Source organism: Phascolarctos cinereus, unplaced genomic scaffold (genome assembly GCF_003287225.1).
Source record: "Phascolarctos cinereus isolate Bilbo 61053 unplaced genomic scaffold, phaCin_HiC Scaffold_8;HRSCAF=390, whole genome shotgun sequence".
In the NCBI taxonomy this organism is placed as follows: Eukaryota; Metazoa; Chordata; class Mammalia; order Diprotodontia; family Phascolarctidae; genus Phascolarctos; species Phascolarctos cinereus.
This window is the reverse complement of record NW_027556291.1, coordinates 54,117,413-54,145,096: the sequence shown is the minus strand read 5'-3', so window position 1 is coordinate 54,145,096 and position 27,684 is coordinate 54,117,413. Positions and strand designations below refer to the sequence as shown.

Sequence of the window (27,684 nt, the reverse complement as noted above, 5' to 3'; positions counted from 1 at the left end):
TTATAAATTCAGTTTGACCATTTTAGTGACATACTTTGAGTGATGCCTAGTGTCCAGATGAGATATTGCAGCTAGCTGAAAAGTAGAATACTACCTCTAAAGATTAGGTTGAGCCATTGGATAGAAGACAGGGTAGAATGAACAGTTCCAGTGCTCATAGGACCCAACATCACCACTGATGGTGAGGCTGGTCCTAGAGGGTGGGGTGGGTAGGGGGCAGGGCTTTGAACTTTCTGGGGACCTCCCTCCCTCAATTGACCTCATTCCATCCATTAATCCTCTTCCTGGATTCGTTCCTTCCTCAATGCTTCCACACTACTCTTTTTGAAGTAGCCCACAACCTGGATTCTGAAGGAGTGCCCACCTACTGGGCCACACCTAAACCAACTGTGGTGTATAACTTGTATATTATCGTGCCATAACAAATGGTGAAATGGCCAGTTTCAGAGGAAACTAAGATGAGAGGTGAAGGATGGGCTCTATGTGGCTTGGTAACCTGCTGCCTGCTGACGGTGATTCTGGACTGATGGAGCATGCTTGCTTCAGCAGCACATATACTAAAATTGGATTGATGCCCGAGAATGACGCCTGGATGCATTAAGCCCATGTCGATTGGCCTTTGAACTTGAGAGAGGAGACATCAATACAGGGATAAACCAGGATGCCAGAGGCCCAGTGATCTAGCATGCTACAGACTCAGGAGGCAGAATGAAACGTACCTTTTTGATCATGGTCAAGGTCAATGTGCAGATTTGTTTTACTGCACTTGGCATATTTTATAAATGTTAGGTTTGTGGGTATTTTTAATAGTTCAATGGGGGGGGTAGCTAGGTGTCACAGTGGATAGAGCAGCGGCCCTGAAGTCAGGAGGACCTGAGTTCAAATGCAGCCTCAGACCAAACACTTACTGTGTTTATAAGAGCTAAATTGGGTATACGACAAACAAAGAAAGGTGCTTATCATCTTCCCACTGAGAAAGCACCACTTCCTTGGGACCTTCCCATTCAGCCCCCAGGGATCTGGACCCTTCCCCACCATCCAACGTGATCCAATCCCACTAAGTGCCTCCTTGAGGCATGACCACTAAGTGCTCTGCATCTCAGTTTCCTCATCTATAAATGGAGGATAATAATGCCTCTAGTACAGAGGGTCTAAACCTTTTTTGTGTGTTCTGAATTCCTTTGGCAGTCTGTTGAAGACTAGGGACCCCTTCCCAGAATAATGCTTTTAAATGCATAAAATAAAACACATCTGATTACAAAGGAAACAACCAAAAGTTAGAGAAAAGAAAGATCTGACCCACCCTTCCCACTACAAATGGAGAGAGGCAGGGCTGAGGAGAAACAAATTTGCTTTTATTTAATCGATTTTACAGAGTTTGGATCAACAGTTGCATCAAAAGCTTTATAGATTGTATTTGTGAGTAAATAGCCTATTTTAGAAAGTTAATACTAATAGAGACTCATTCCCAAAACTATAAAAGAAAATGGGAGAAGGGTTAAGGGGATATTTGATTAGTAATCCAACCCCTCCCAGGCCTGTGATGTCTTCAGTACCCAAGGTAGCTCACCACTTGCTCTACAGTGCCTTAGAGAGTCGCCTGGGGCACTGAGAAGTTATGTGATGCCAAGATAGATCAGAGGCAGGTCTTAATCCAGGCATGACTGCCTCTCTGGTTAGGACTAGCTTCACTAAAATTAAACCCTCTTTGGGGTAAGCTTGGCCCCAAAGAAGAGATATAAGAAAGCACTTCTCCTGACTTTCTTTGCAGAGGTGGTAGAATATGGATGTGGAGCACTGCATATAATGTCAGCCTTTTGGGGTGTGTTGATTTGTTTTGCTGAATTGTTTGCCTTTTCTGTTTGTTTGTTTTTTCCTCCTCATAAGAGAAGGAACTCTGGCAGGGACAGGTATATTGGCAAATGTGAATGATGCAAGAATAAAAAGTATCAATAAAAATGCATTTTACAAAACTGAACCCAACAGGATTACTCAGCAGTAATTTCTAAGAGCTGAGAAAGAAGAGAATGGATAAAGAGGAGGGCAATATTGGGTGGGCAAGGTAGGAGAAGCTTTGCAGTGGGAGGATGGAAAGGATGTCTTAGACTTTCCAAGTGACTTTAGATTTTTCTCTCATTGTCCCCTCACTGCTTTACAGTTGCACTATACTAGGATAAGCATGAAGAGGGGAGGGGAGGATTTCTTGTTCTGTTGATTTTCTGCCTGGAATTTTCCTCCTTCTCAGAATCCTTAGCTCCCTTCAAAGTGGCTCAAGGACCACATGCTACTTGAGGTCTTTCCTGATCTGCTCTCCTCCATTACATTGTATTTACTTATATCTGCACATATGCTGAATTTATCAAGTAGACTGTAATCTCCCTAAGGGCAGGGACTATTTGGTCTTTATATTTGTATTCCCAGCACTCATGGAGCAGTGCTTGGCACGCATAAGGCATTTCATAATTGGTTAATTGGTTGATGGCTAGATTGAAGAGGAAAGGGAAGTTCTGATGATGAAGACTTCCTTCTTAGAATTGGCAAAGTCTCCTCACAGCCCTGGACAGGATGAGCCTTTTGCTCTAGGCCAAACAGAGGAGAAGGGAGGATGGCTTTTGGTATCTATGGAAAGTGTATTTTCAATAAGGGCTTAAATGCTTAAAGCAACAAACTGACAAATAGGTGGCACATTTTGGGCACTTTGGGGCAAGAGGCCAAATGGTGATACTAACTGCCTTGAGAAATAAGATAATAGGCCATAATTTAACTGTCATGTCTCACGGCTACCAAGATTGGAATTGGGGAACAAGGGTACAAAGAACGAACAAAAAGCAGCCCCCATGAAACTCGGGGACCTACAATGAGAGGGGAGGGCAGAGTTGGAGGCATTTTGTGGGGGTGGTTTTCTTCATTTTGTTCATAGGCACCAATGTGTCCTTTCTCAGAGCCTCTTACTGCCAGAGTTCTGAACTGGGCTTGCAGGCTGGAGCCATTGACCAGAGCCAAGGTGGATGGGCTGCTCCATTAGAAATACTACCTCTCACGAAGGCAAGCGATGTTTTCATATTTTCCCTAAGAGAATTCTAGCACATGGCTGGCTAGGGGGAAAATATATGGTGAGTGCATCAATCCAAATAGTTTCTCTGTTTTTTCTTGAGACTCTGGTTGCTGATATTAACAATTAGCTATACTGAGGGTTACGCAGTCCTTGGTATGCTTGGCTTTTAAATACCTGCAAGGCCAGTTCTCATTTCTAAGGCTTTTTGGCTTCAATGTATCAGGGATCAATGACTTCCCTAAGGTGGGCATGCCCTTCCTCAGTGGAGATCAAGGCCTCTCTCTAGCTGATGGTCTTTGAGATACACTATGGCTTACTGATGACATTAATGTGAGTCTCTGAATTTAGTGTTAGGCTAGTCTTTGGACAACAGGCATGTAATTCATTATCAGGCTTTTTTACTTATTATACTACCACTACTACTACTACTACTACTACTACTACTACTACTACTACTACTACTATTACTACTACTACTACTATTACTACAACCAATACTACTACTACTACTACTACTACTACTACTACCACCACCACTACTACTACCACTACTACTACTACTACTATGACTACAATGACTACTACAACTTCTACTAGTACTACTACTACCACTACTACTACTACTGTTGCTGCAGTTATTAATAATACCACTACTACTAATACTGCTAATAATGCTAACAATAATAATAATAATAATAATAATAATAATAAATGATAAAAAATAAAGAAATTGCTACATGAAACAACTATCAAGCTATTGGCAATTCTTGCCCCAAAAGGCTTGGCTATGGAATTATTGAACTATATCTATGACATCTTACTCCACGCTTTGGTTTTCTTCTTGGCCAAGGAGAACCAGGGTGGCTGGCTGGAGCTGTGGGACTGAACTAAGGCAGCTGAAAGGGCTGTCCTTTTCCAGCTTCAGACACCTGAGATGTCTCTTGCTCTCCACCCGGAATCACTGCAAACAACATATGAGTATAAGTCAGAAGCTGCTGATATGACTGAGTCACAAAGCATGGATAACTCTTCCCCATTCTCAGGTCCCCTTGGGTCTCTACACCTTCTTAATGCCATCTCAAGTCCTTCCCACTTCAGTGGAAGCTCAGTCATTGGTGGTATGTTAGGTCTGAGCCTCAGTTTCCTCATTTGTAAAATGGGAATAATAACCACATCTACCTTACAGGCTTCTTATGAGTTTCTAATGAAATACCATATATAAAGAACTTTACAAACTTTAAAACACTATATAAATGCTAGGTATTATTATTATTGAGAGATGATATAGTATATTCAAAATCTGGTCTCAGAGCCAGAAAGACCTGGGTTCAAGGCCCACCTCTGACATATACTAGGTATGTGAGCCCAAACAAATCCCTTAACAAGCCTCAGTGCTCTAGACAACTCTCTAAGGCTCTAAGTTGCAGAGAAGGTACCAATCTGCATTGCTGGAGGGACGTTCCTTACCTGGGAGTTCCCTATCATAGCAGTTCTCAATGTATTATCTGAGGATCTCGAAGGCTCCTGTAACCCTTTTGCAGGGGGAGGATGTCTGCAAGGTCAAAACCATTTTCAGAATAACACTAAGATGTTATTTGCCTATTAAAATATCCCTCCCTTTGCTAACTACATATCTGTGAAGCCAGATTTTCTTCATATACTTCAATCAAAACAACATATTGCAGAAGGCAGAAGCAGATAGGAGACTCCAGCTGTCTTCAATTAAGCCAGACATTAAAGAGATTTGCATAAATATGTAAAAACAGTGCCACTCTTCATTCTCAATGTTTTTATTTTGGAAAATATAGCTATTTCATCAAAATATGTTATTTATGTTAACATATAATGGATTTATTAATAAACATTATAAAAACTTCTCAGGTATAATTTCTAACATGGCAAATTCCGATAGACAAAAACTCTTTTGGGTCCTCAATAATTCTTTTTTGTTGTTGAGGCAATGGGGGTTAGGTGACTTGCCCAGGGCCACACAGCTAGTAAGTGTCAAGTTTCTGAGGCCAGATTTGAACTCAGGTCCTCCTGACTCCAAGGCCAGAACTCTATCTACTACACCACCTAGCTGCCCCTGGTCTTCAGTAATTGTTAAGAAATCTAAGATCCTGAGACAAAAAAGGTTGAGAATCACAGCTGCCCTATCCCAGTGAAATCAAAGGTCCAGGAGCAGCTAGGTGACACAGTGAATAGCGCACTGGCCCTGCAGTCAGCAGGACATGAGTTCAAATCCAGCCTCAGATGCTTACTAGCTGTGTGCTTATTAGCTGTGTGACCCTGGGTAAGTCACTTAACCCTGTTTGCCTCCAAAAAAAGAAATCAGAGGTCCAATAGCTATCCCCTATTATAGTGACGACAGAGAAGGCTTTGAGAGACAATTAGCCCAGGACGAGGAAGAAAATGATGGTGATAACCAATTGGGATGTAGGCCTCCAAGAGTAAAGCTCAGGACACAGGAAGTCCAGCAAAGTCATAAGCTTATAGGCCTAGGGCTGGATGGGCTCTCAGGGGTCATCTAGTCCAGAGAGTATCAAACTCCTGAGTTTGCTTAGAGCCAGATTAAAAGGGAATTGGGGAATGTTGAACAAAATAAATAAAAATACAATACAACATAGACAACGTTAACTTGTGGTTTTCTAAGTCAATATGCTGGGAGCAGGGAACAGTTTCTATTTGAGTTTGACACCATTGATCTAGTCCAACCCTCTCATTTTACAGGTGAGTAAACTGAGGCCCAGAGAGGTGAAATAACATGCCCAAAGCCACACAGGACAGCAGGTACTCTTAACTTTTGAGCAGCAGCAAATCATTTTTTATCAGAATGTACATCTCTGCTTACTTGCAGTTTTGAACATAGCCTGAGGTGCGAGAGTGTCAGGGCAGTAATTTGACATTTTTAGAAGTTCAAATAAAGGACAATTATTTTTCTTTTAAGAATTTTATGACATCTCTGGAGAGAAACCCAGAAACAAGTTTGTGTTAGCTAAGGAGTACTGCACCAAGCTGGTATGGAAGGGAGACACTTCTGTGCTCATCATATGTCCATCTGAATCTGTGTTTCTTAGCCCCCGGACACAGAAAAGGAGCTAGCCCTCATTTTCCAGGTTTTTTATTCTGTTCATCATCCATTCCGTGCCTGATTGGCTCAGTGGTGCTAACGAGGTCAATAACAGGGGTCAGTGTGAGCTGGTTAACTTTGCTGCTTTATATCTACAGACTACGCCAAGCTCCCTAGGGTACTGGCTCATATACTCATCATACCCTAGGGCACAACGGGTCCAGACAAGAGGGTGTAGATGGCTCCTGCAGATCCATCCCCACTACTGGACAAACCACTCCCAGGACATTCCCAGTGCTGCTGACAGTGGGTGAGTAGGTCAAAAATGCCTTTGTTTTCACATATATGAAAGACCTTTTTCTGTAATTTCTTTTGTTTCTTAGACCACTACTCAAAGCAACACCAAACATCTTAGATAAACCTCTCAAAAAGTTTGTCAAACACACAAACTTAGCTCAACACCGTAAGCCTTTGCAGACCGATCTTTCTCAAGGGTAAGAGAACAGTTGAGAAGTTATAGCTTGGTACGAATGGAAAGAGTGGGTGGTGTGCATATGTGTAAGCTGGAGAGAGGATGTTACATGTGTGGTATCAAGGGTTAGAAACAAGCTCTTTATCAGCCATCAGAAAATAGTCATATTTGCCAAGTTGTAACTTAAAAAAGAGATGCAAATGAAAATATGGGCAACATATTGGAATTATCCAAATCTGCAAAGGGTAAACTGGTGATTTCCTACTGTATATCTCAGTCATCTGAGCCTATACTCCCTTGATGGTCACGAGTTTATGCCTGTAGCCTACTGGTCAGGAAAGGAAAGTGTGGGAAGACCTCACCGAAGTGACAAAGAGGCTGGTATTAATCAGGCCATGGAGTATTTCTAGCACAAGCTATGTCCTGTGTATGTCAAGTTCACATTTGATATCTAAGTGTAAGGCTTGACATTTATCACTACTTAATTCTACCTTATTTGATTTGGCTCATCGTGTTAGCCTAGTGAGATCTTTTTGCTTTATGACTTTCTAATCCAATGGGTTAGCTATCCTCTTCAATTATCAAACTGTTTGATAAGCCTCCAAACGCTTAGATGAGGCCTTATTATATGCTTGGCCCCAGAGGCCAGAACAAATAGGACCAATGGGGTAAGTAAGCTATATAGAGGCAGCTTTGGCTCAATATAAGAGGAACTCTGTTAATCATAACTGTCTCAAAATGGAATGGGTTGCCTCAGGAGGTAATGAACTCCCCAGCACTGGGGTCATTCAAGAAGAAACTGAACTTCTGACAACTTGCTGGGGATGTTGCTTCAGGTAGAAGGTTGTAATAAATGACCTCTGAGTTCCTTAAAACTGATTTAGGTTGTGGGGAATGTACAGGGTGTCCCTGCAAGCTTCAACTTGCACTAAGACTTTTGGGATGCCCCATATGTAGAGATTTTAGTCATGTTTTGCCAAGAGTATTTTTACCCATTATGGCAGAAACAGCACCCTCCATACGTGGTGCCTCTTCTGGCTTATGGGTGTTGGGAATGTAATTCTTTCTTAGTTGGTTTTCTACTTCAGAATAAGCTTTCTTGAATACACAATGAGGACAGAGAGCATTTCAGTTAGAAAAGCATGAACCCAGTAAGGACTGACAGGCAATAAGTACTTATTCAGTGCCCAGGGGGAGGCAAAACCCTGTCCTAGGCACTGTGACTCCTGTAGTGATAAGAAAAAGAATAAAAAACATCATTCATTTAGACTCTACTCATTTGGAATCAACAATAACTAGAAGGACTTGGGCGGAATTTTATCTTCATCTGACCTATGAAGGAAGGACTGGCTAGCAAATGGATGAGAAATGAATGAAGAGTGTCAACAAACGTACAAAAGAACCATTGGACCTACTGAAGAGAAGACTGGTTTCCAGGTCTTTTAACCGCATCTAGTTTCATACAGCCTAAAAGTGGCGTAGTAGATTGAGTGCCGCACTTGGAGGCTGGAAGATCTGAGTTTAAATCCTGCCTCAGCCACTTGCTAGCTATGTGACTCTGGGCAAGTCACATCACCTCTCTCAGCCTCAGTTTCCTTCTCTGAAAAACTGAAACTTCTTTGAGAGTAAGGATTGTTTTTATTATTAACGACAATGGAATCTCATCTATGCTTCCAGTTGTCAGAGAATCTATGTTTCCAGTTGTCGGAGGGATCTCTACATAGCAAATGCTTTTTTAACATCTAGTCTAAATCACCCTTTGCATTTAAAAACTAAACAAAGGGGCAGCTAGATGGTGCAACAGATAGAGCTCCCGCCTTAGAGTCAGGAGGACCTGAGTTCAAATCTAACCTCAGACACTTGACACTTACTAGCTGTGTGACCCTAGGCAAGTCACTTAACTCCATTGCCTCACCAAAAAGATAAAAAAAAAATTTAAATAAAAATGAATCAAAAGGTATTTCTTTGTTTAAAAAGCACCCTATCATTCAAAAATTTCCATGGTTCAAATACTTATTGCTGAGAAAGGTCACTGGTGTAATGGAAATACTGAGAATAAAGAGATCGTGAGTAGAAGCTTAACTGCTCACTAGCTATGTGACCCTGAACAAGTCCCTTCCCCTCTCAAACCCAATTCTTTCCTCTATTAAATAAGAGAGTTGGACTAAATGGTCTCTAAGATTCCTGCAATTCTATCAGTCGGTGTTCTGATTAGTCCCCACAGTTCATGAGATACTGGCCCTCTCCACATTCTGATGAAAAAGAAAACTTGGAAATAAAGGGCTTCTCCTGTCCTATCTCCTATGCATGGCTCCTTGTTGAGAGGAGTAAGATTATGACATAGATAAATCCAGACAAGTCTCTTGATCAACGAGTCAATTTTTCCTGGGATTGGTCTGCTATGGTAGTGATTGTTGGTTGTTTCCCACCCTTTATGACCCCCATTTGGGGTTTTCTTGGCAAAGATGCTGGAGGGGTTTGCCATTTCCTTCTCCAGCTCATTTCACAGATGAGGAAACTGAGGTAAACAGGGTGAAGTGACTTGCCCAGGGTCACATAGCTATTAAGCGTCTGAGACCAGATTCAAACTCAGGAAGACGAGTCTTCCTGACTCTAGGCCTGGTGCTCTGTCTACTGCAGCACCACTTACCCTGCCCATGTTGGGGATGAAGACTTATATATACGATGAGATGGGGACCAGGACTGAATATCCAGGCCCCTAAGCCCACTGTGCTATCAGCAAACTCTGTTATATCATCCATCCCAGTTTCTATAGCAACCAAGAGGTGAGTCCTACTTTAAACATATATGATATTTTTAAAAAATCTAAACTTACTGTATCACTAATTATGCAGGTGATATACATTTTATATTGCAGGTGGTTCAATAATTCACATTATGGGATGGGTCTTTGCACGTGAGTCTGCAGAGATCAGCAGAGTAAGGCAGTAGATAAAGGAGGGGGGGGGGGATCAAGAAGACCCGAGTTCAATGTCCAGCTGACACATACTTGCTTTGAGATCCTAAGCAAGTTGGGTAGCTTCTCAGGCCCCCCAAGTAACTCTAAAACTACAAATCACAGAACTATGTTGGTGGAAGGAGTTTCCTTATTGGAAGTCCTCTATACCAGTTAAATTACAAGTATGGACTAATTTAAAAAAGAATGAATTCAAGGTTCCTAAAAAAAAGCACCTTCTCCTAGTTTGGGGGTTCTTAACCTTTTTGTATGCCATGACCCGCTTTGAGTAGACTGGTGAAACCTATAGACCCTTTCTCATAATAATGGTTTTCAGTGCATAAAATACACAAGATTAAAAAGAAAATCAATTATATTGAAATAAAGATATATTTTCCCACCTAAATTCACAGATCCCCTAAAAGCTATCCATGAACCCTGTGGACCCCAAGTTAAGAATCCTTGCCCTAGTGGATTGAAGGCAGGAGTAGATTTGCCAAAAAACAAACAAAGCCAATATATACACATTTGTGTAAAATACTTTTCAAGGATACATTGACTGCACAAAGTCAAATACACCTATATTCATGGCAAAAGACAAGCAGCCAGTTCAAATGTCTGGCCCCACAAAGGCCCATGGCCTCTACTAGGTATGCAAGGAAGTGCTGAGCCAGGCAAAGTCAATCAACTAATCAATGAGTGTTTATTAAGCACCTAAGTGCTGGGCACTGTGCTGGACGTACAAAGACATACACATAGAAAAAATAAAACAATTTCTACTCTTGAGGAGGTTATAGGAATGAGCAAATGAATAAATGAATGAATGGGGAAAAGCCTAAGTGCCCATGACGTGCTGAGAATAAGAAGACCTAAGTCAACTGCCTGTTCCCTTAAGGAATTTACCTCCTGCTGGGGGAGAGATCTATGAATGGGAACATATAAGTCTAGAACAAATGGAAGGTCATTTTCGAGGGGATGGTACTCTGCCTGTGATTGAACCAGCAGGCAGTGATTTCTTGCCCCCAATTTCCAGGCTATGTTTCTCCTCCCCCTAGAATGTTTCCATACCTCATCAATATAGATGTTAGTTGCTTCAGCTCCAGCTTTGTTCTGAGAGACAAGTTCTTTGGCCAGAAGATATCTCCGGAAGACTTTCTGCTTTTGCTTGGCCATCATGACCCACACAGGTTCAGAGAGGTCAGAGCTGCATTGGGCAGCAGCGGCCTTTTCTGAGGAAAAAGAATTGAAGGAGCTTAGAAAAAAGACGAGAAATCTAGGCTTCCATTCTTGGACCCTGGTCCTTTGTTAAAAAGCTGACCCTCCAGAAAAAGGGTTTAATGCTCCTTTAATGCTCATCCCAATGGAGAGGCTTCTAGGGCAGTAATTATGCCCCTGCATCTGGACAATATTAGACTTTGGCTAAAAAAATTGTTTCAAGTGGCACCATTTCTATGACCCATTCTGCCTGTCACCGAATCAAGCTGGGGCAACTTGGTCTCCCTATATGTAAGCTGAGCACCTTAGACTAGCTGAGCCCTCAGGCCCCTTACAGCTCTAACATTATTTGGCTGCTGCCAAGCCTCCTGGGCCAAGTGCCAGGAGGTCAGGGCCCAGGATGTTTCCACTCCCTCCTTCTCTCTCCTAATGGAAAAGGGGATGTGACATGATTCTGTCCTAGGCCAGTGGGCGCAAGTGGGGCAGAGACTGAGCAGGAGGGTGCCTGAGAGAGGCCAGGACCTAGAAGGCCCCAATTGTTCTGGATTCAGCTAGGGGAGCCTTGGCAGTCAGACCCCACTCAGAAACAAAGCCAGGCAATGCAAATCAGCAAGTGGAAAACGCACCTTTTCCATCTCTCTTCTCTAATTGACTGTTGCCTCAGATGGCTGAAAGCATAATCCTAAGAACTCATGCTACAGTTACAAAATCCTTTACCAACATTATCTTATCTTAGCCTCACAAGGACACTGTGATGTAAGCAGGGAAAGTATTATTCCCATTTTACAGATGAGGAAGTTTAATGGCCATGAAAGCATTTGGGAAAAATCCAAAGTACTTTGGCAGTGGGAGAACCAGCTTGATAAAGCAAGCATTCCATGGCAATGTCAAAATGTGGGTATGTCTAGGAAGATTAGAAGAGACAACATTTATAGAGAGCTTTACAGTTACAATGTGATTTACATATGTTATCTCATTTGATTGGTGATATGAAAATAGTGGTGGGGAAAGTGGAGGCAGGGGTGGGGGAGCAAGAAAGAGCCCTGGATTACAAATCAAAAGACCTAAATTCTAATCTAGGTTCTGCCACTACCTTGCTATGTGATCTTGGGCTCTTTTCTCCCAGTGGTTGGCTAAGCCAAGATAAGGTCTCACCTAAAGGCACTTCAGCACAGGGCTGTCTGTCTTCATTTTCTAACTTGAGATTGAAGAGAATGTCTTTCAGACATTCTGGACAGAAATCTGAGGGCTCCTGTCCAGGCTCGTTAGCTGCTTTGGGATCCTCCTTTATTACGGAAGACAGACGAGAAAACTCTGGTTTCTTCCTGGTCAGACTCAGGGAAGAGTTGATCCTTTTCAGGCGGACCCCAAATGGGTTCTCGAGGTTGGAATATTCTTGGAAATTCAGGTCTCTCTCAAAACCTTGGAATGCCTTGTAAGATGCTTCTTGTTTCAGTGAAAATGAAGAACTGCTAGCCCAGGGCTCTTTCTTAGACTTGGCTGCCAGGCCTGAGGCTTCTGGCAAAGACTTTGGCCAGTCAGGGGTCACAGTGAACCTCACAGACTTGGTGGCTGGGGCAAAGGGCTTCGGAAGAGTGTGAGCAGCAGCTTGAGCACTCTCTGGAGCTGAAGCCTCTGGTGGTAAGGAACCGTATGTCTGGGCTTCTGATTCATCGTAGTGTGCTTCAGCTAATGACTTATCATTTAATAGATTCTGCCAAGATGCTAAATGACCTTTTGGAACCTCGCTCTCTAGGACAACAGGGACCTCCCCATGTGCTTTGGGGACTGGCTTGGTTCTGGCTACCAGACCAAATGGAGACTCAATTTTTGGCTTCTCCATTGTAGAAAATTTCTCTGTGTTGAATGTCATCTTTCTGGAAGGCTCAAAAGTAGCAGTGGTAGAATAGCCTTTGTGAGCAGAATACTGATTCTCATTGCCTCTTCGGCTGCCCAGGGAACCTCCATTGGAGTCAGGGAAGAGTTTCAGCAATGGTGCCCATTTGCGTTCTACAGGTATGGTATCACTCCTCTTTTCCAGGCTGAGAAAATAGGAAGGGATGTCCCAAGATGATCTTCGTTCTGAAGGTCTGGACATCCCGATGACTTTACATTTGGGGAAGCGTGATGGGAAGATGGGTTCCCTGGAAAGGTCTTGGAAAGGTCTTGATGCTGTATTGTCTTTGATGAAAAAAGGACTCATTTGCCTAGGCAGGACTTTTGGTCTGGAGGCTGCCTCAATATTAGCATGAGAGGATTCTGAAGGGCTGGCCCTCTTTTGCCCAGAGGTGGTACCAAGAGCTACAGCTCTCAGGTGACCTCGCTGTTTGGCCCTATTGGATCTGGGCACCAGGTCTGGCATGATCATAGAATGACTCTCCTTGTCACTGCTGTGGTCTGAGACAGAAGGACCTGGGCCTGGAGAGGAAAGGAAGACATGAATCGTTTGCGCTTTAGCTTCCACTTAGTAAGGCTGTTCTGAATAAAATTCTGGTCCCTAATGTTAAGAGACTGCTCTTTAGCAGACACAGAACACCTCAGTCAACAGCACTCTGCCTCTGGAACTAGAAACCAAAGGAAGTCCATGTAGAACAGCATCTGGCCACCCACCCTCCTGGTCAATGGTCTCATACACACACACACACACACACACACACACACATCAGAGCAGAGCTAGGACATTCTTCCTGTAGAATGGTACTAACTTCCTGGTACCAAACATGTGGTACCAGCTCAAGGTCTAGGGCTAACCCAAATCAGTGGCCATATGATAAGCATCCTTTCCCTTTCCTCTCTAGTCTTTTTCGTTGGCTGGGACTGCTCAGCTCAGCTGGTTAACAAATAGATCTCCCAAGACCAAGGACTGAGCCTGCCTGCCTCCAGGGGCTCGAATGCTTGATCCCAGGCTCCAACCCTAATCTTAACCAACTATCTCCCAAATGAACCCTCATGAGTGGCAAGGTGGGTAGGGGAAAGGAAAAACAAAATTCAATTGATGTTGTAGCCCAAACTTACTCCCCCAAATTAGGGCATGTGTGTGTGTGTGTGTCTGTGTATCTGTGTGTATTCTGATGGCACTAAGTCAGGCATGTCATCTATAAGTCTTGGGTTAGGTGGAGGTGGGGACAGGTTCCTGATCATTTCCTTTCAAGGAATTTTGTTCTTAAGGAATTAAAAGTTTAAGTGCAGAGGTCAAATCCCACTATGGTGTACTCCAAGAAGTGTCTGGATTCACTGGGATTTTGTTGAATGAAATATTGTCTAAAGTAAGTAGGTCATGGGGCTTAGAGATCTCCCCCCCCCCCAGTGCTTTTTCACCGTCCTGGCATTTCCCATCCTGTGCTCTATCCACCATGGCTCCACCACTAGCTATCAAAGCCCTCCTTCTCATCCAGAAGTCTCAGAATCAGTCTCACCCTTACCAAGACCATTTCTCTCCCCTTGGAAAAGGAATTGATCTGAGTGTTCTCCTCAACCTTCAGTGGCTCCCTCTAAGATAAAATACAAACTCTTCAGGCTGGCATTTAAAGCTCTGCACGACGTGGCTCCCACCTACCTTTCCAATCTTACTTCTTTTGTTTTTGTTTTTGTTTTTAGGCAATTGGGGTTAAGTCACTTGCCCAGGGTCACACAGCTAGTAAGTGTCAGGTCTGAGGCCAGATTTGAATTCCGGTCCTCCTGACTCCAAGGCTGGAGCTCTATCCACTGCAGCACCACCTAGCTGCCCCCTCCAATCTTACTTCTTATAACCTTTTAAGCATTCTCCATTCCAGCCAAACTGACCTGCGGCGCTTCATATTCCCTATTCTATCTCCGGTCTCCAAGCCTTTGCCTCTCCCAATGCCTAGAGCCATAGCTAGCATGGAACAAATAGGGACACACTTCCTCTTCCCTGGCAACTGCCATTCCTGCACCTTAACTCAAAGGCCAACAGAGACACAGGATGCATCTGTCCCTTTGGCCTCTCTGGGGAATGAGGTTACCTTCACCGAGAGCATGTGCACTCAGGTTCAGAAATCATGAGTTGGAAAGGACCACAGAGGTCATTGAGTTCAACCCCCTCATTTTACAGAGGCTCAGCAAGGTAAAGTGACTTTGAGAGCCCCCTCATTATAAAAAACTCCTGAAGAGCCAGAGTGATATAGAAAGGGTGCCAGATTTATAGTCAGATGACTTGGGCTCGAATCCTGTCTCTGCCACTAAATACCTAAATGACCTTGGGCAAGTCACTTCACTGGATCTCTGCACCTTGCTTTCCTCATCTGTACAGTCTTGAAGCAGATGGCCTCTGAGGTCCCTTCCAATTCTATATCTGTGAACCTGTGAATTTTCCCCAGGTGTATTTCCACGTGCAGAATACACTCCTCTCCAGCCTTTGAATGTGTACAGCTCAGGGGCCCACTTCCTTACGTGAACCTACCATGACCCCAATTGTTGGTATCTTCTACTGCCCTCAAAATCCCTTTGCACTTGTATGTACTGTACGTACTTTTCTGTGAAGGGGAATGGAAACTCCATGAGGCAGGCATTGTTTAGTGTATGCCACATTGGAACAATACATTTTACAATGAGTTGGATGCCAGCTCTGTACTTTTCTGGTCTAGAGGGGCCCTGCTGTCTAGGGCAATCACCAGCACATCTCAGTTCTCAGGACTCCCTGCAGCGTTCACAATGTGCCTCCTGAGCCCTGGGGAAGGGATTTGAAACTGTGGGACTGAAAATTCACATTCAGCAAGGCTTGCATCCCTAACTATACCTGAGCTACATCAGTGACATGTGCCCCCTCCAATTGGTCTGTTTTAATAATAATAGTAGTGGCAGCTAGGTGGCCCTGCAGTGGATAGAGCTCCAGCCCTGGAGTCAAGAGGATCTGAGTTCAAATCTAGCCTCAGACATTTGACACTTCCTAGCTGTGTGACCTGGGGCAAGTCACTTAACCCCAATTGCCTCACCAAAAAGCAAATAATAATAATAATAATAATAATAATAGTAATAGTAATAAGAACAATGACATCTAGCATTTATACTTGGTGACTTTAGGTTTACAAAGCACTTTATAAATATTATCTCATTTGATCCTTACAGCAACCTGGGAGATAGGTAGGTACTATTATTGTCTCTACTTCTCAGATGAGGAAACTGAGGCAGACAGAAGTAAAGTGACTTGCCCAGGGTCACAGAACTAGAAAGTGTCTGAAGCCAGATTTTAACTGGAGTCTCCCTGACTCCAGGCCACTGCAGTGCCTTCAGACTTAGATTGTAAGCTCTCAGAGGACAGGACCTGAGTCTGGGAGATGCTTTCTTCAAGGCATTTATCAAAGACCACACACAAGCAGATATTTAACAAACACTTTGGGTGATGCGGAGGAAAAGGAGGAGGAGGAGGAAGAGGAAGGGGAGGAAAAGGAGAACAAAGATGATAGAGATGACTACCTTGAGAGTCTCCAGCCTTCTGGTTCCCCTTTGCTTGCTGGTCATTACCACTCTCTCCTTCAGCCCTTGGGACACTTGCCTGTGCCCCCTTTTCCTTTTCTTTTTCCATCTGAAACAGGAAAAAAGATTGGATCAAATTGAGTATTATTCACTCTGCTCTGCCCAAGTAAGAATGAAGATTCAAGTTCAGAGACAAGACCTTGATAGTCCATCGACCATTCTTGTTACACATACCACTGATAGTGAGAAAGCTTTCTGATGTACTTTTTGGGGCTGGGGGGGGAGGGGGGAGGGGCGGGGCTAGACAATGGGGTTAAGTGACTTGCCCAGGGTCACACAGCTAGTAAGTGTTAAGTGTCTGAGGCCGAATTTGAACTCAGGTCCTCCTGACTCCAGGGCCAGTGCTCTATCCACTGCAGCATCACCTAGCTGCCCCTTCTGATGTACTTTTAAAACAGATGTTCTGGGACCTGCTCTCTGAGTATCATGCTGCATACCTGTAACCCCTGAGGCTCTGCCGAAAGGCACAAATCTGGTAACAGCATAAACAAGTCCGATAAAGGACACTTCCCTAGTAAGCAGGGGCTTCTCAAATCTGAACAACTGCCAGCCTCTTGGCTTCACTTTAGGGAATATAGTAAAAACACAAGGCCTCCCAAAAGGCTTACTGCAGTTTTAACCTTTAATAGCTATTATAAACAGTGTCTTTCCAAGGAAAAACTGATGAGGAAAGAGAATTGGGGTTTTAGTGGAGGGAGGACACGAAAGGTCTAATCCAGGGGTGTGGAACCTGCAGCCTCAAGGCCCCATGTGGCCCTCTAGGTCTTCAAGTGCAGCCTTTTGACTGAATCCAAACTTCACATCTGATCCTTAGAAATAAGAGGGTGAGAGGCAGCTAGGTAGTGCAGTGGATAGAGCACCGGCCCTGGAGTCAGGAAGACCTGGGTTCAAATCCGGCCTCAGACACATAACACTTACTAGCTGTGTGACCCTGGGCAAGTCACTTAACCCCATTGCCTAGCCAAAAAAAAAAAAGGAAAGAAAAGAAATAAGAGGGTGAAATTGCTTTGGTCCCAGATATCCCAGTGCACGAGGCAGTCACAGTACCTGTTACCCTTAGAAGTCTTTGGCAGCATGGATTTGAAGATAAATTAGCACCCCCATCAGCCTTCAGAATAAATGTACTCACAGAGAAAGATAGTTATAAAAGAATGTATTAGCAATGAATGGGAAATGTGCTTCACCACTATCCATGGATACCAGTTTAACCAAGCAGTCAGTGGCAAAGTCACCAGAGGAATACATTTCGGTTTACTTGAGCCATACTGAGTCCATTTTATAGGGTTACACTGAGATGTTCCACTGGCCTAGGAAATGGCCTATTTTTCATTTTTACTACTTTGTATAGAATTGTTTCCTTTATCTAACATTGCACTGTCCTGGGTAAATTAAGTTTCTAGATAAGTGTAGCTTTCAAAAAACAGAAACAAAACATTTTTATGTTAACTGTTTTTATAGCAAATACATTTACTAAGTGCATCATGATTAAAAAAAAGTACTTTCACACACATTATCTCATTTGGATAGAAATTGTGCTTTTTTTCTTATCAATTTTTTTTATTCTAGACTTCAGCATCCCCCAAAAAGGGCATTTCCGTACGCATAGCAGAACACACACAAAAAGGATTTTTCATGAAACTGTGAATCACCATTTCACACTTGCTTTTGCTTTAAAAAAAAAAACAGTAACATAGAATCAATTTTGCAGTTCTTTCAAAACCATCCTGCTTATCTATGCTAAATAGAAATCTTTCTAAAATGGGTTACACAAACTTCCTCTCTCCTCGAAGCAAGAAACTGGGGGACTCTTAGAGTAGAATGCTATGCATGAATGAATGAATGAAAAGGCATTTATTAAGTACTTTCTATACGCAACTGGGGATACAAACAGAGCAAAAAAAAAAAAAGAGGGGACACAAACAGATATGCCTGATTCTCAAGGTGCTCACATTCTAATGGGGAGACAATACCTAGGAAGTTTCAGTTACAAGTCAGATGGAAAAGCCCCCTGGTCTTTAGGGCACAACAACAAAGCAGATGGTAATATACATCATATTAATATGTGTGTGTCTGTGTATACATATGCATAAACACACAACGTGTCCCAAAAGGCTTAGTGAAGCTTTATTATTATTATGTTTTAGCCCAAAGTTTTTATTAAAGGTTCAAATTTCACTAAGCCTTTTGAGACATCCGGTATCCAGTCAAACATGATATTTTTACTTAATTTTTTTTTTTGTCACAAGGAAAGTTTTGAGGTAAAGGTGGGAGCAGGGAGGAACTGGTATCTCCAGAAATGACTGTGATGTAAACACAAGAGGCATCAATAAAACATTTTAATAAATATTCTTCACTAAGAAAGAGAAAATAAAGTATATCAAATGTTTTACACTTCCCTGCCTTCTATAGCATAGACTGAACATCATTAATCTTTTACTTGATACAAGGCAGATAGGTGGCTCAGTGGATAGAGTTCTGGGGCTTAGAGTCAGGAAGACCTGAGTTCAAATCTGGCCTCAGACGCTTACTATCTGTGTGATCCTAGGCAAGTCACTTCACTCCTGTCTGACTCAGGTTCCTCATCAGCAAAATGGGATAACATTAGCACCTACTTCCTAGGGTTGTGCTGAAGATCAAGTAAAATTTGTAAAGCACTTAACATAGTGTTTGGCACATAGTAGGTGCTTTAGAAATTTGTATTCCCTTCCCCTTCCCTTGATACGGTTATCATCATGTACTTCCATTACTGTCCTGCCCTCAGTGGTGGAGAGCTAGCTATTTGCCCCTAAGATGAATGGTCCCAGGATACTCTGTTGTTACTTCTCAATGGGGTCAGTAGGTCTTTGACTCTGCCTTGATGCCTTATTTTACCCAAATAAACCCAGAGTATAAAGTGCATCGGATGTGTGACAGGTGTTCACTCCCCAATCTGCACCCCCACCCCCTTTTTCAAATTTACCTTTGGGGTTCACTTTAGCATGATAGATGGTTGCAGTTGCCCCAAACTTGACCAATGGATAAGTGGGGATGAGAGGGGCTTCACTGCATTTTGTGACTTATGCAATGCCCTTTGACAACCTCCGCAACAAAGATCGGGCACGTTCTCAGATGCCAAAGCCCTCAAGAGACTTCTACTTCCTGTACTGGTCCTAGCTCTAAGAGTTGCCAAAGTCGAGGTTACCCACACCTAACAAATCAATGCCTGACTCCCCACTTGGGGAGTCCAAGCCAGGTCAGGGCCTAAGGCCAGCTCCGTCCCCTTGTTACCTAGCCCTGCTCATTGGCCTATTTCCTGGGCAATTCCCACCAGCTCTAGTGGCTGGCTCAAGGGTGTTTCTGGAGCTCTGGACATGTCTTTCTTTGTGCATGGGTGCCAAACCACCCACAATTGAGCACTTACCCTTGCCCTTTGTAGCTCCCTTTTCATTGTTTGTTTCCTCGGGTTCAGTGCCATCTTGTGTCGAGCAGCTGAGGTGTCCAAGCAACCCAGGGGGTTGGCTGTAGTACTGAAATCAATGGGGAGCTCACAGCTGGTCTGAGAGGCAGATGTGGATGAGTCTGGTGCCGATGAGGAACTCTAAGGCAGAACACAACAGAAGCATGCTGTTCTCACTATGTGCTCCCCCAGGACTTCATTTTGTGACACGGCCTGGCACATAGTAGGCACTTAATAAATGCTTGTTGGTTGATTGGTTGCATCATGAGCCTTCTGAACCTGGGAAGGACTCATCGTGAGATAAAAGACTATCCCCAGACCTGGATCTTCTGGCATCTGTGTGAGTATAATCAAGGATTATGGAATATCCGAGACTTAGGGCTTGAAGGGCATTAGGAGTCAGCTAGTCAATCAATAAACCAGCATTTATTAAGCACTGAGTATGTTCCAGGCACTATATTTATTAGGGTTTGTTGTTGTCTTTCATTCTTGAAGAGCATCAAAATGACATCACTATGTTGGGGTCAAGATACAATGTGTTCAACTGTGGCTGATCAAACCAATATACAAGCTCAGAAGGCTCTGCCACAGGTCGGGCACAAATAGCCCACATAGGGGCAGCTAGGTGGCGCAGTGGATAGAGCACCGGCCCTGAAGTTAGAAGGACCTGAGTTCAAATCCGGCCTCAGACTAAACACCTGACACTTGCTAGCTGTGTGACCCTGGGCAAGTCACTTAACCCCAATTGCCTAAAAGCAAAAAAACAAACAAACAAAAAAACCAAATAGTCCACATGAACCTTTGGAGTGGAGATGTTTCCAAATTTGCCCATCTCACATTTCTTTTGAGCTCCTGAAATTCTGCTTTGCTCATAGAGCATAGCACCTTATTTGATGTGGGCACGCCGTACTGGGCAATCCTGTGCCAGTGTCTCCTATGTCTCGCAGATTCCAAAGTTCTTCAGAGAGAGGTATGGATATGTACCAAAGTAGAAGGCAGATGTCAATCAGGCAAATAGATGCAAAGCTGACCTACTATTGTTCCCATATTAAGTACAAAACCAGTGAGACAGATGTTGAATATTCAATCAACAAACACGTATTAAGCACCTACTATAAGTGCTAGGTGGCACTGCAGTGGATAGAGTAACAGAGACCACCAAAGGGCATCCTTTAGTGACCAGTTTGAGAAACTCAAGCAAATTCTGGAGATGAATGTATGGCCTCCTCAATGCAGAGACCCTAGCCTCCTGGCTGTTCCATGAACAATTCACTCCATCTCTCAGCTCTAGGCATTCTCTCTGGCTGTCCTCCATGCCTGGAACACTCCCCCTCCTCTGCTCCCACTGCTGCCCTCCCTGGCTTCCTTTAAGTCCCAATAAAAATCCCACCTTCTACTGGAAGCCTTCACCAACTGCTCTGAATTCTGGTGCCTTCCTCCCTTCATTATTTCCTATTTTATTTACATTTGTCTCTCTCCTCCCCCCCCCTTATATTGTGAGCTCTTTGAGGGCAAGAATTATCTTTTGCCTTTTTTCTGTATATGCCGAACTTAGCACATTGCCTGGCACATAGTAGGCACTTAAAAATGTTTGCTGATTGATTGCTTTATTGGCTAAGTGAAACAGTGGACTGGAAAATCCAATAGCCCACTCAATAGAGATCTATTAGTAGGCGGAAGAAAATACTGCAATGCGTGATAAGCTCAGGGAGACCATCCAGCAGAGGAAATAAGTAATTGAGGTCAAAATTAAAAAGTTCAAGGTGATGAAGCTGAGGAATTTAGCCCAGCAGGTTGTCAATTGTCACCAATCTCTAGAACAGTCAACAGACGTCACTAGCTCTGAGTCAAGCAGAGCACATCCTGCAGGAAAAAACGGTCGGGGCACGATTCCTATAATCTGCAAAGAACGTCATGGAGACGGCTGCCATGGCAACCACATCCTCTCAAGCTCTCTTCCCAGACATCAATTTTAATCATGCTTTTGAAAATTTTCCTTTAGACTCTTCCAGAGAAAAGAAAATGCCGGAGGGGCCGTATTACCAAACAACCCCCAACCCACCATCTTTTCATGAAGAGCCTGCATTGCCTTCCATTAAGGAAAGAATCGATACATGAAAAGGCATTTATTAAGCATTTACTATGTAGACAGCACTGTGCTAAAGCTCTGGAGATACAAAATGAAAGACAATTATTTATTTCAAGGAGCTTCCAGTACAATATGGAAGACAATACATAGGGAAGGATTCAGCTGCCAGACGTCCCATGGGAAAAGACTAGCTTTAGCATGTCTGAACTCTTAGGTAACCAACAATATTTGGCTAACAAGGACCCTCCTCCCCCCAGCCTAGCAGAGTACCATGTTTCTATTTTATCTAGAAGTGAAGTCAGGGCCTTTTTTAAACTAATATAACCTGAAAAGAGTTCAGTAGCTAGGAAGGCACTGTCCCCTCAAAGTCCAATGTGTCTTGGTTGTATGGTTCTAAATTCCCTCACCACTTAGGGCTCCCCCGCCCCTCACTCCCCAAAGTGAGGACCCGGCAGAGAAATCTGACCCAGTAAGGCTGAGATGGGGCATGCTGAGGTGTCCTGATGGCTGAGCCAGGCTGGTCTGGAACACAGAGCCTTTGGGGTCAGAGAAACCTGAGCCTGGGCAGAGATCCCCAGTGGTTCCCACAGAGCATACACTTACCACTCCCTCCACATCTGTCCCAGATAAACTCTTGGAGCTCTGGTCCTGATCAACACTGGAAACCTGTGGGGTTGAAAAAGAGAGAAAGGGTTAGTCAAAGGGAAAAAACACCATGTGCTGTTTCATTTTGATTAAAAAATTCAAACAGCAACACTAAAACCAAATACAGTTATCCCTTCCATATAGAGGGGTTGGGGGCGCAGTACCTCCCCCACAATCTGGAAAATCTGCATAAAATTTTTTGGCCCTCCCTTTGTACCAGAGAAGAAGTCTGATTTTTTTTTTCTTTCTCTTTGATGGGGTGTTTACAGGACCTTATTGTAAAATTTCCATCCATCTTATAGGATACTATACACATATTTTATGCATTTCTGAGTTTCCAAACTATTTCTGTGCCATCTGCCTTTTTGTATTGTCTGTGGCTTCTGCAAAACTCCTCAAAATTCCCATTTAATTTCTTATACCAACCCATGATACATTAAAACCACAATGGGCAAAGTTTGATACATTAAAACCACAATGGGCAAAGTTTTGATGTGGAAGGGATAACTGTAGTCTTTACCTAAGGCAATGCAGAGGAATCCAGTAAGGTGTTGAAGTAAGGGGGCTCTCATAGGTAGCCAACCTGCAGATGGGGCTACCCTTTGCCATTTGGTAGCATAGAAGGTTGGGGTAGCTATACATGGTGACCCACAACAAAATGCCGAATTGCCTCTTGGGGTGGGCGTTGCCCTTCACCCCCATGGGCAGGGGGAAATAACAGAGGGCAGCAGAAACAACTCAGGTCTGCCAGTAATCCAAGTGACCCCCACCCCTGCAGGGCAAGGCTCAAAAAAAAAAAAAAAAGGAAAGGGCATTGGAATCACAAACCAAAACAGGAGAACCTGTGAGCTTCATTTGCCTCCTCTAGGCAGGCAATTTGCCTTTTGCTGCCTCCTGGGCTTGAAGTGGAACTCTGCTACTTACTAGCTGTGTGACCTTGGGTAAGTGTCTCCCCCTCTCTGAGCCTGTTTCCTCATCTGCAAGATGGCAGACATAAAGCTAAATGGCCTCTGAGGTCCCTTCCAACTCTAGATCTAAGACCATCTGATTCTTATACAGGCTGATTCATTCAGGCTGGATCCTTGAACACACCAATGGTGAGCTCCATCAGGGTTCTCCATTCTCCTGGGAATCCAGAGACAGAAGAGCCATCTTCCTAGGGTCAAACTCATCTGTATTGTAAAAATGAAGGGCTCACTTAGATTTCTAAGGTCCCTTTCAGCTCAAAATCTGTGACTGTGATCCTATGATCCCTCTGGGCTGACCCCAGGGGAGGCATCGGAAGCCATAAAGGGTAAGATTCAAAAAACCCCAACCTTCCTCATATGCCTCCCGTGGGTGATGCCCTGTGCCTGCAACTCCAGCAGGTCCAAAGCTGCCCAAGGTCCCCTGCCTTGCACACACTTCAGCAAAGCCCCCTGCCCAGCCTTCTGGCTTCAGTGTTTGCCTGGGTAACAACACTAAGCCATATGGCCAGATTGAGATCAGCTCACCAGCACTGAGGCCAGTCTCTGCTGCCCATCTTTTTATGCTCAGCTGCCTGTCTTCATGAGGAATGACCAGGACCTGCTCAGGATGTACCATGACACAGCTGTTTCCACCCATGTGCTCATATGAGCCCTGTGCCCAGCTATGGGACCCAGAGACAGGCCCCACCTCTGGTACCCTATTGCCTGGGGAGAGAAATCAGTTGCCATTTGCTTATGATCCTCAGACCTGCTCCCACACATCTGGGCATCTGGAACATCCCCTACTTCTGTGCAGAGGTGGGGGGCTATGGGTGTGGATCATTGTAAACAATGTCAGATTTTTTTGATATGTTGGTTAGCTTTGCTGTTTTTTGTTCTCCCTCTTTATTCTTTGTCATAAGGGATGACTCTCTGGAAGAGGAAGAGGGCAGGAGTACATTGAGAAATGTAGCTAATAGGAAAACAAAAGATAGCAGTTTACTTTTAAAAATCTTAATGTCTGAGAAGGGAATGGGGGGGGTACCTCTGTGTTTTCCCTGGCTTCAGCCCAGATAGCTTTAATCTCTCCTACTGATGAACATGAACACAGACACACAGATACACACACACACACACACACACACACCCCTCTATTCCACTAGGGCCACGACCCAAACAGTTAGAGGATCCTAGAGCTAAAAGGGACTTTACATGGAGTCCAAGTGCCATATTTTACAGAGATGGAAACTGAGGCACAGAGAGATTAAGTGATTTGCTCAAGATCACATGTAGGCTCCTATAGCTAGAGCTAAAAGCAACATCAGAAGCCATCTCATCCAATCCTTTCATTTGCAGAGGAAGAAACTGAGACCCAGGGAAATAAAATCGTTTGACCAGGCTCAAACAGCTAGTGTCTGAGGCAGGATTTGAAATCCAGCCTTCCCAACTGCACACCCAGTGTTCTACCCAGTGAACCACTCAGCCTCTCTCTGCTTTAAAATCATTGACTGGAGATTTAGAAGAACCCTAGGAAGGCTTTGTTTGAAGCCTGCCTTTGCATATCATTGGAGAAAAAGGGGATATATTAAGCATACGAATATATTTCAATAAGTTTGAAAGGAGAATATTTCCCTATGTAGAAAAAAACCCAAAGCCCTTTTTCAGGTCTGAGGAGACCCCCCCCCCACACCCCTTCCCCGGCTTGCAAACAAAGGAGCTGCTTAGGCTGGCTATGACACTGGTTCAAAGAAATGTCTAAAAATGATGTTTTTTGTGCGTTGTTATAAAATGGTAAACATCTCTGGAACAGACAGTCCAAATGGGAAAAAAAAATGGAAAGGGACATGGACTGCATTGCTTTCAGATAATTATCAGGCTCCTTTCCTTTCTCCCCGTTTCCCATGGAAACCAAGGTTCGTCATTTGAATGCAGCCATTCTATAGGGTGCAGCAGGCGGTAAGCCAGCAAGACATGGAACACAGCCGTCTCCAAGAACAGCAGGCGAGCATCACCCAGGGAACTCGAGAGATGCCTGGAGGCTGTGAGATAGCTGCTGCTACATACTCATCGAGGAGCTCCCAAGGAGAAATAAGATAGAAATCGAAGATAGAAATTACAATGGATTGTTAGTCTATTCATCACCTTGGGCCTCTCCTAGGTGATATTTCACAGAAGATCATAATCTCAGAGTTGGGAGGGGGCTCAGAAAGCAGCCAGTCCACCTGCTGAGTCACCAACCTCAGTTCTATTCAAAGAACTGTTACAAAGGCTGAGATTAGCCTGGCACCTAATGAGCACTATCTTTCTGAGATTCAGTTCAAATAAACAATAGCAAACATTGATTAAATGTCAATGGTGCTAGGTATTGCAGTGAAAAGCATGCTGGATTTGGAATCGGTGGACTCTCACAGTCTACGGGACCATTAGACCCTCACTTCAGTCAAATGAGATGACCTACAAAGGTCCTCCTAGCCCCACATTTATGATCCTACAAATTACTTTATCTCTTTGGGCTTCAGTTTCCTCTTCTATAAAATAATAGCTAGCAATGATAGACAACCTTAAGGCTCCAAATATTATTTCATTTTATTCGTGTAACAACCCTGGAGGTGCTATTATTGTCCGCATTTTATAGATGAGGAAACTGAAGCAGGTGGAGGTGAAGTGACTTGCCCAGGGTCACACCGCTAGTAAGTAAGTATAGGAGGCCATATCTGAACTCAAGTCTTCCTGATTCCAGGTCCAGTGTTGTATCCCCTGTGCCACCCCAGATGCTTGATCCTTAGACTAGATCCAACTAGAATGGCTTCTGAGGTCCTTTTTGACTCTTAATCTATGATCCTATAAGTGACTTTCTTCTTGCTGATGGTAATAATAATAATAACAATATCAATCATAATAGCATTGTAGTAAGAGCTTTTTACAAATATCATCTCCTTTGATCCTCATGACAACCCCAGAAGACAGTGGAATTCATCTTGAATCGCAATGCTAGCTTTTCATCCCCAGGAAGCCCCCTGCATAGTCTGGAAACATCCCTCTGATTGTAAGCTGCCTTGTAAAGAAACAAATTGGAACTGGCTGCTTTCACATGTTGTGATGGACAAGATAGTAGCCATTGTGTTGGATTTTAACAGAAGATTATACTTGCAGGGATGTAGAATTTTTTTTAAACAAAAAGGCTCTCTGCCAGACTGTGAGGGTCCTTTTAGGGGGTGGGGAGTAATGAAGTCTGACTAATAAACAGTAACTTGGTGTAAGCGACCCATGGGTCACAGACTGTCCTTAAGAATGATCCTAGTGAAAAAAAAAAAAAAGAATGATCCTAGTGGCAGCTAGGTATTGCAGTGGATAGAGAGCACAGGTCCTGGAGTCTAGAAGACCTGAGCTCAAATCTGGCCTCAGACACATGATACTTACTAGCTGTGTGACCCTAGACAAGTCACTTAACCTCGATTACTTAAAAATTCTATATCCCTGCAAGTATAATCTGTGTTTAGCAGAGCTTCATTTCTCTTGGTCCTTAAAGAGGGTGAGGGTAGAGGGAGGCTGAGAAAGGCAATGAAGCCTTGGACTGATTGAATTGATTCAATTTCTGCTATTAGCTGTTAATAATTTGGATTATTTATGTTTATAAATGAGACACAAAGTAAACAGTATCTGTAGACACTTATCTGTAGATAAGCTTCCTTATAAGTGATACAGAGGAGAACTAGTCCTTTAAATTTTGCTGCATTTTCAAAAAAAAAAAAGGTGTTCCTATTGAAATGACACTAAATTTTTCTAAGTCTTAAGAAACCTTCATACAACACCTTGGCATTTTGAAAAAGGTTAGTAGCAACATACTTATTTTCTTTTTGTTTTTGAAACTTGTTTGTAAATATAAACACATCCTTTTATTAAAATAATAACAATAACCTCCCAATTTTACAGATGAGGAAACTGAGAAAGGTTAACTGACTAACCCAAAGTCACACAACTAGGCAGTATGTGAGGCCATATTTGAATGAAAGTCTTCTGGATTCCAGGCCCATACTCTGTGCACTGCAGCACCCCCTAGGGGCCTATATTTCTAGTCCTGTATTGTGACCTTGAGAATCTCACTTTGTCTTTTTGGGTGGGCCTTGGTTTCTTCATCTGTAAAATGAATGTACTTTAACTCTCCTTTCACCTTTAAATTTATCATCCTGTAATCTATAATACACAAATATAAAGAAAAGGAAAGCCATCTCCCACCACCCCCACCCCCAAGGAGCCCCCCACTTCCATGGATCTTACTCTGACTAAATCTATCTAATTCTCCACA

The 27,684-nt window shown here is 43.4% G+C and overlaps 1 protein-coding gene across 1 annotated transcript in view; it reads right to left on the bottom strand.

Annotated features, from left to right (window-relative positions):
- Positions 1-1,334: 1,334 nt before the first annotated feature.
- The window catches only part of KIAA1210 (KIAA1210 ortholog), a 49,933-nt gene continuing 23,583 nt past the window's right edge, over positions 1,335-27,684 (bottom strand). The window contains exons 6-11 of the mRNA XM_020975099.2: positions 22,390-22,452; positions 19,662-19,838; positions 16,202-16,310; positions 11,924-13,186; positions 10,622-10,782; positions 1,335-4,016 (exon numbers count right to left, since the gene is read on the bottom strand). Coding sequence (XP_020830758.1) covers positions 4,014-4,016; positions 10,622-10,782; positions 11,924-13,186; positions 16,202-16,310; positions 19,662-19,838; positions 22,390-22,452 — 1,776 coding nt within the window. The 3' untranslated portion in view covers positions 1,335-4,013. The remainder of the gene's footprint in view (positions 4,017-10,621; positions 10,783-11,923; positions 13,187-16,201; positions 16,311-19,661; positions 19,839-22,389; positions 22,453-27,684) is intronic.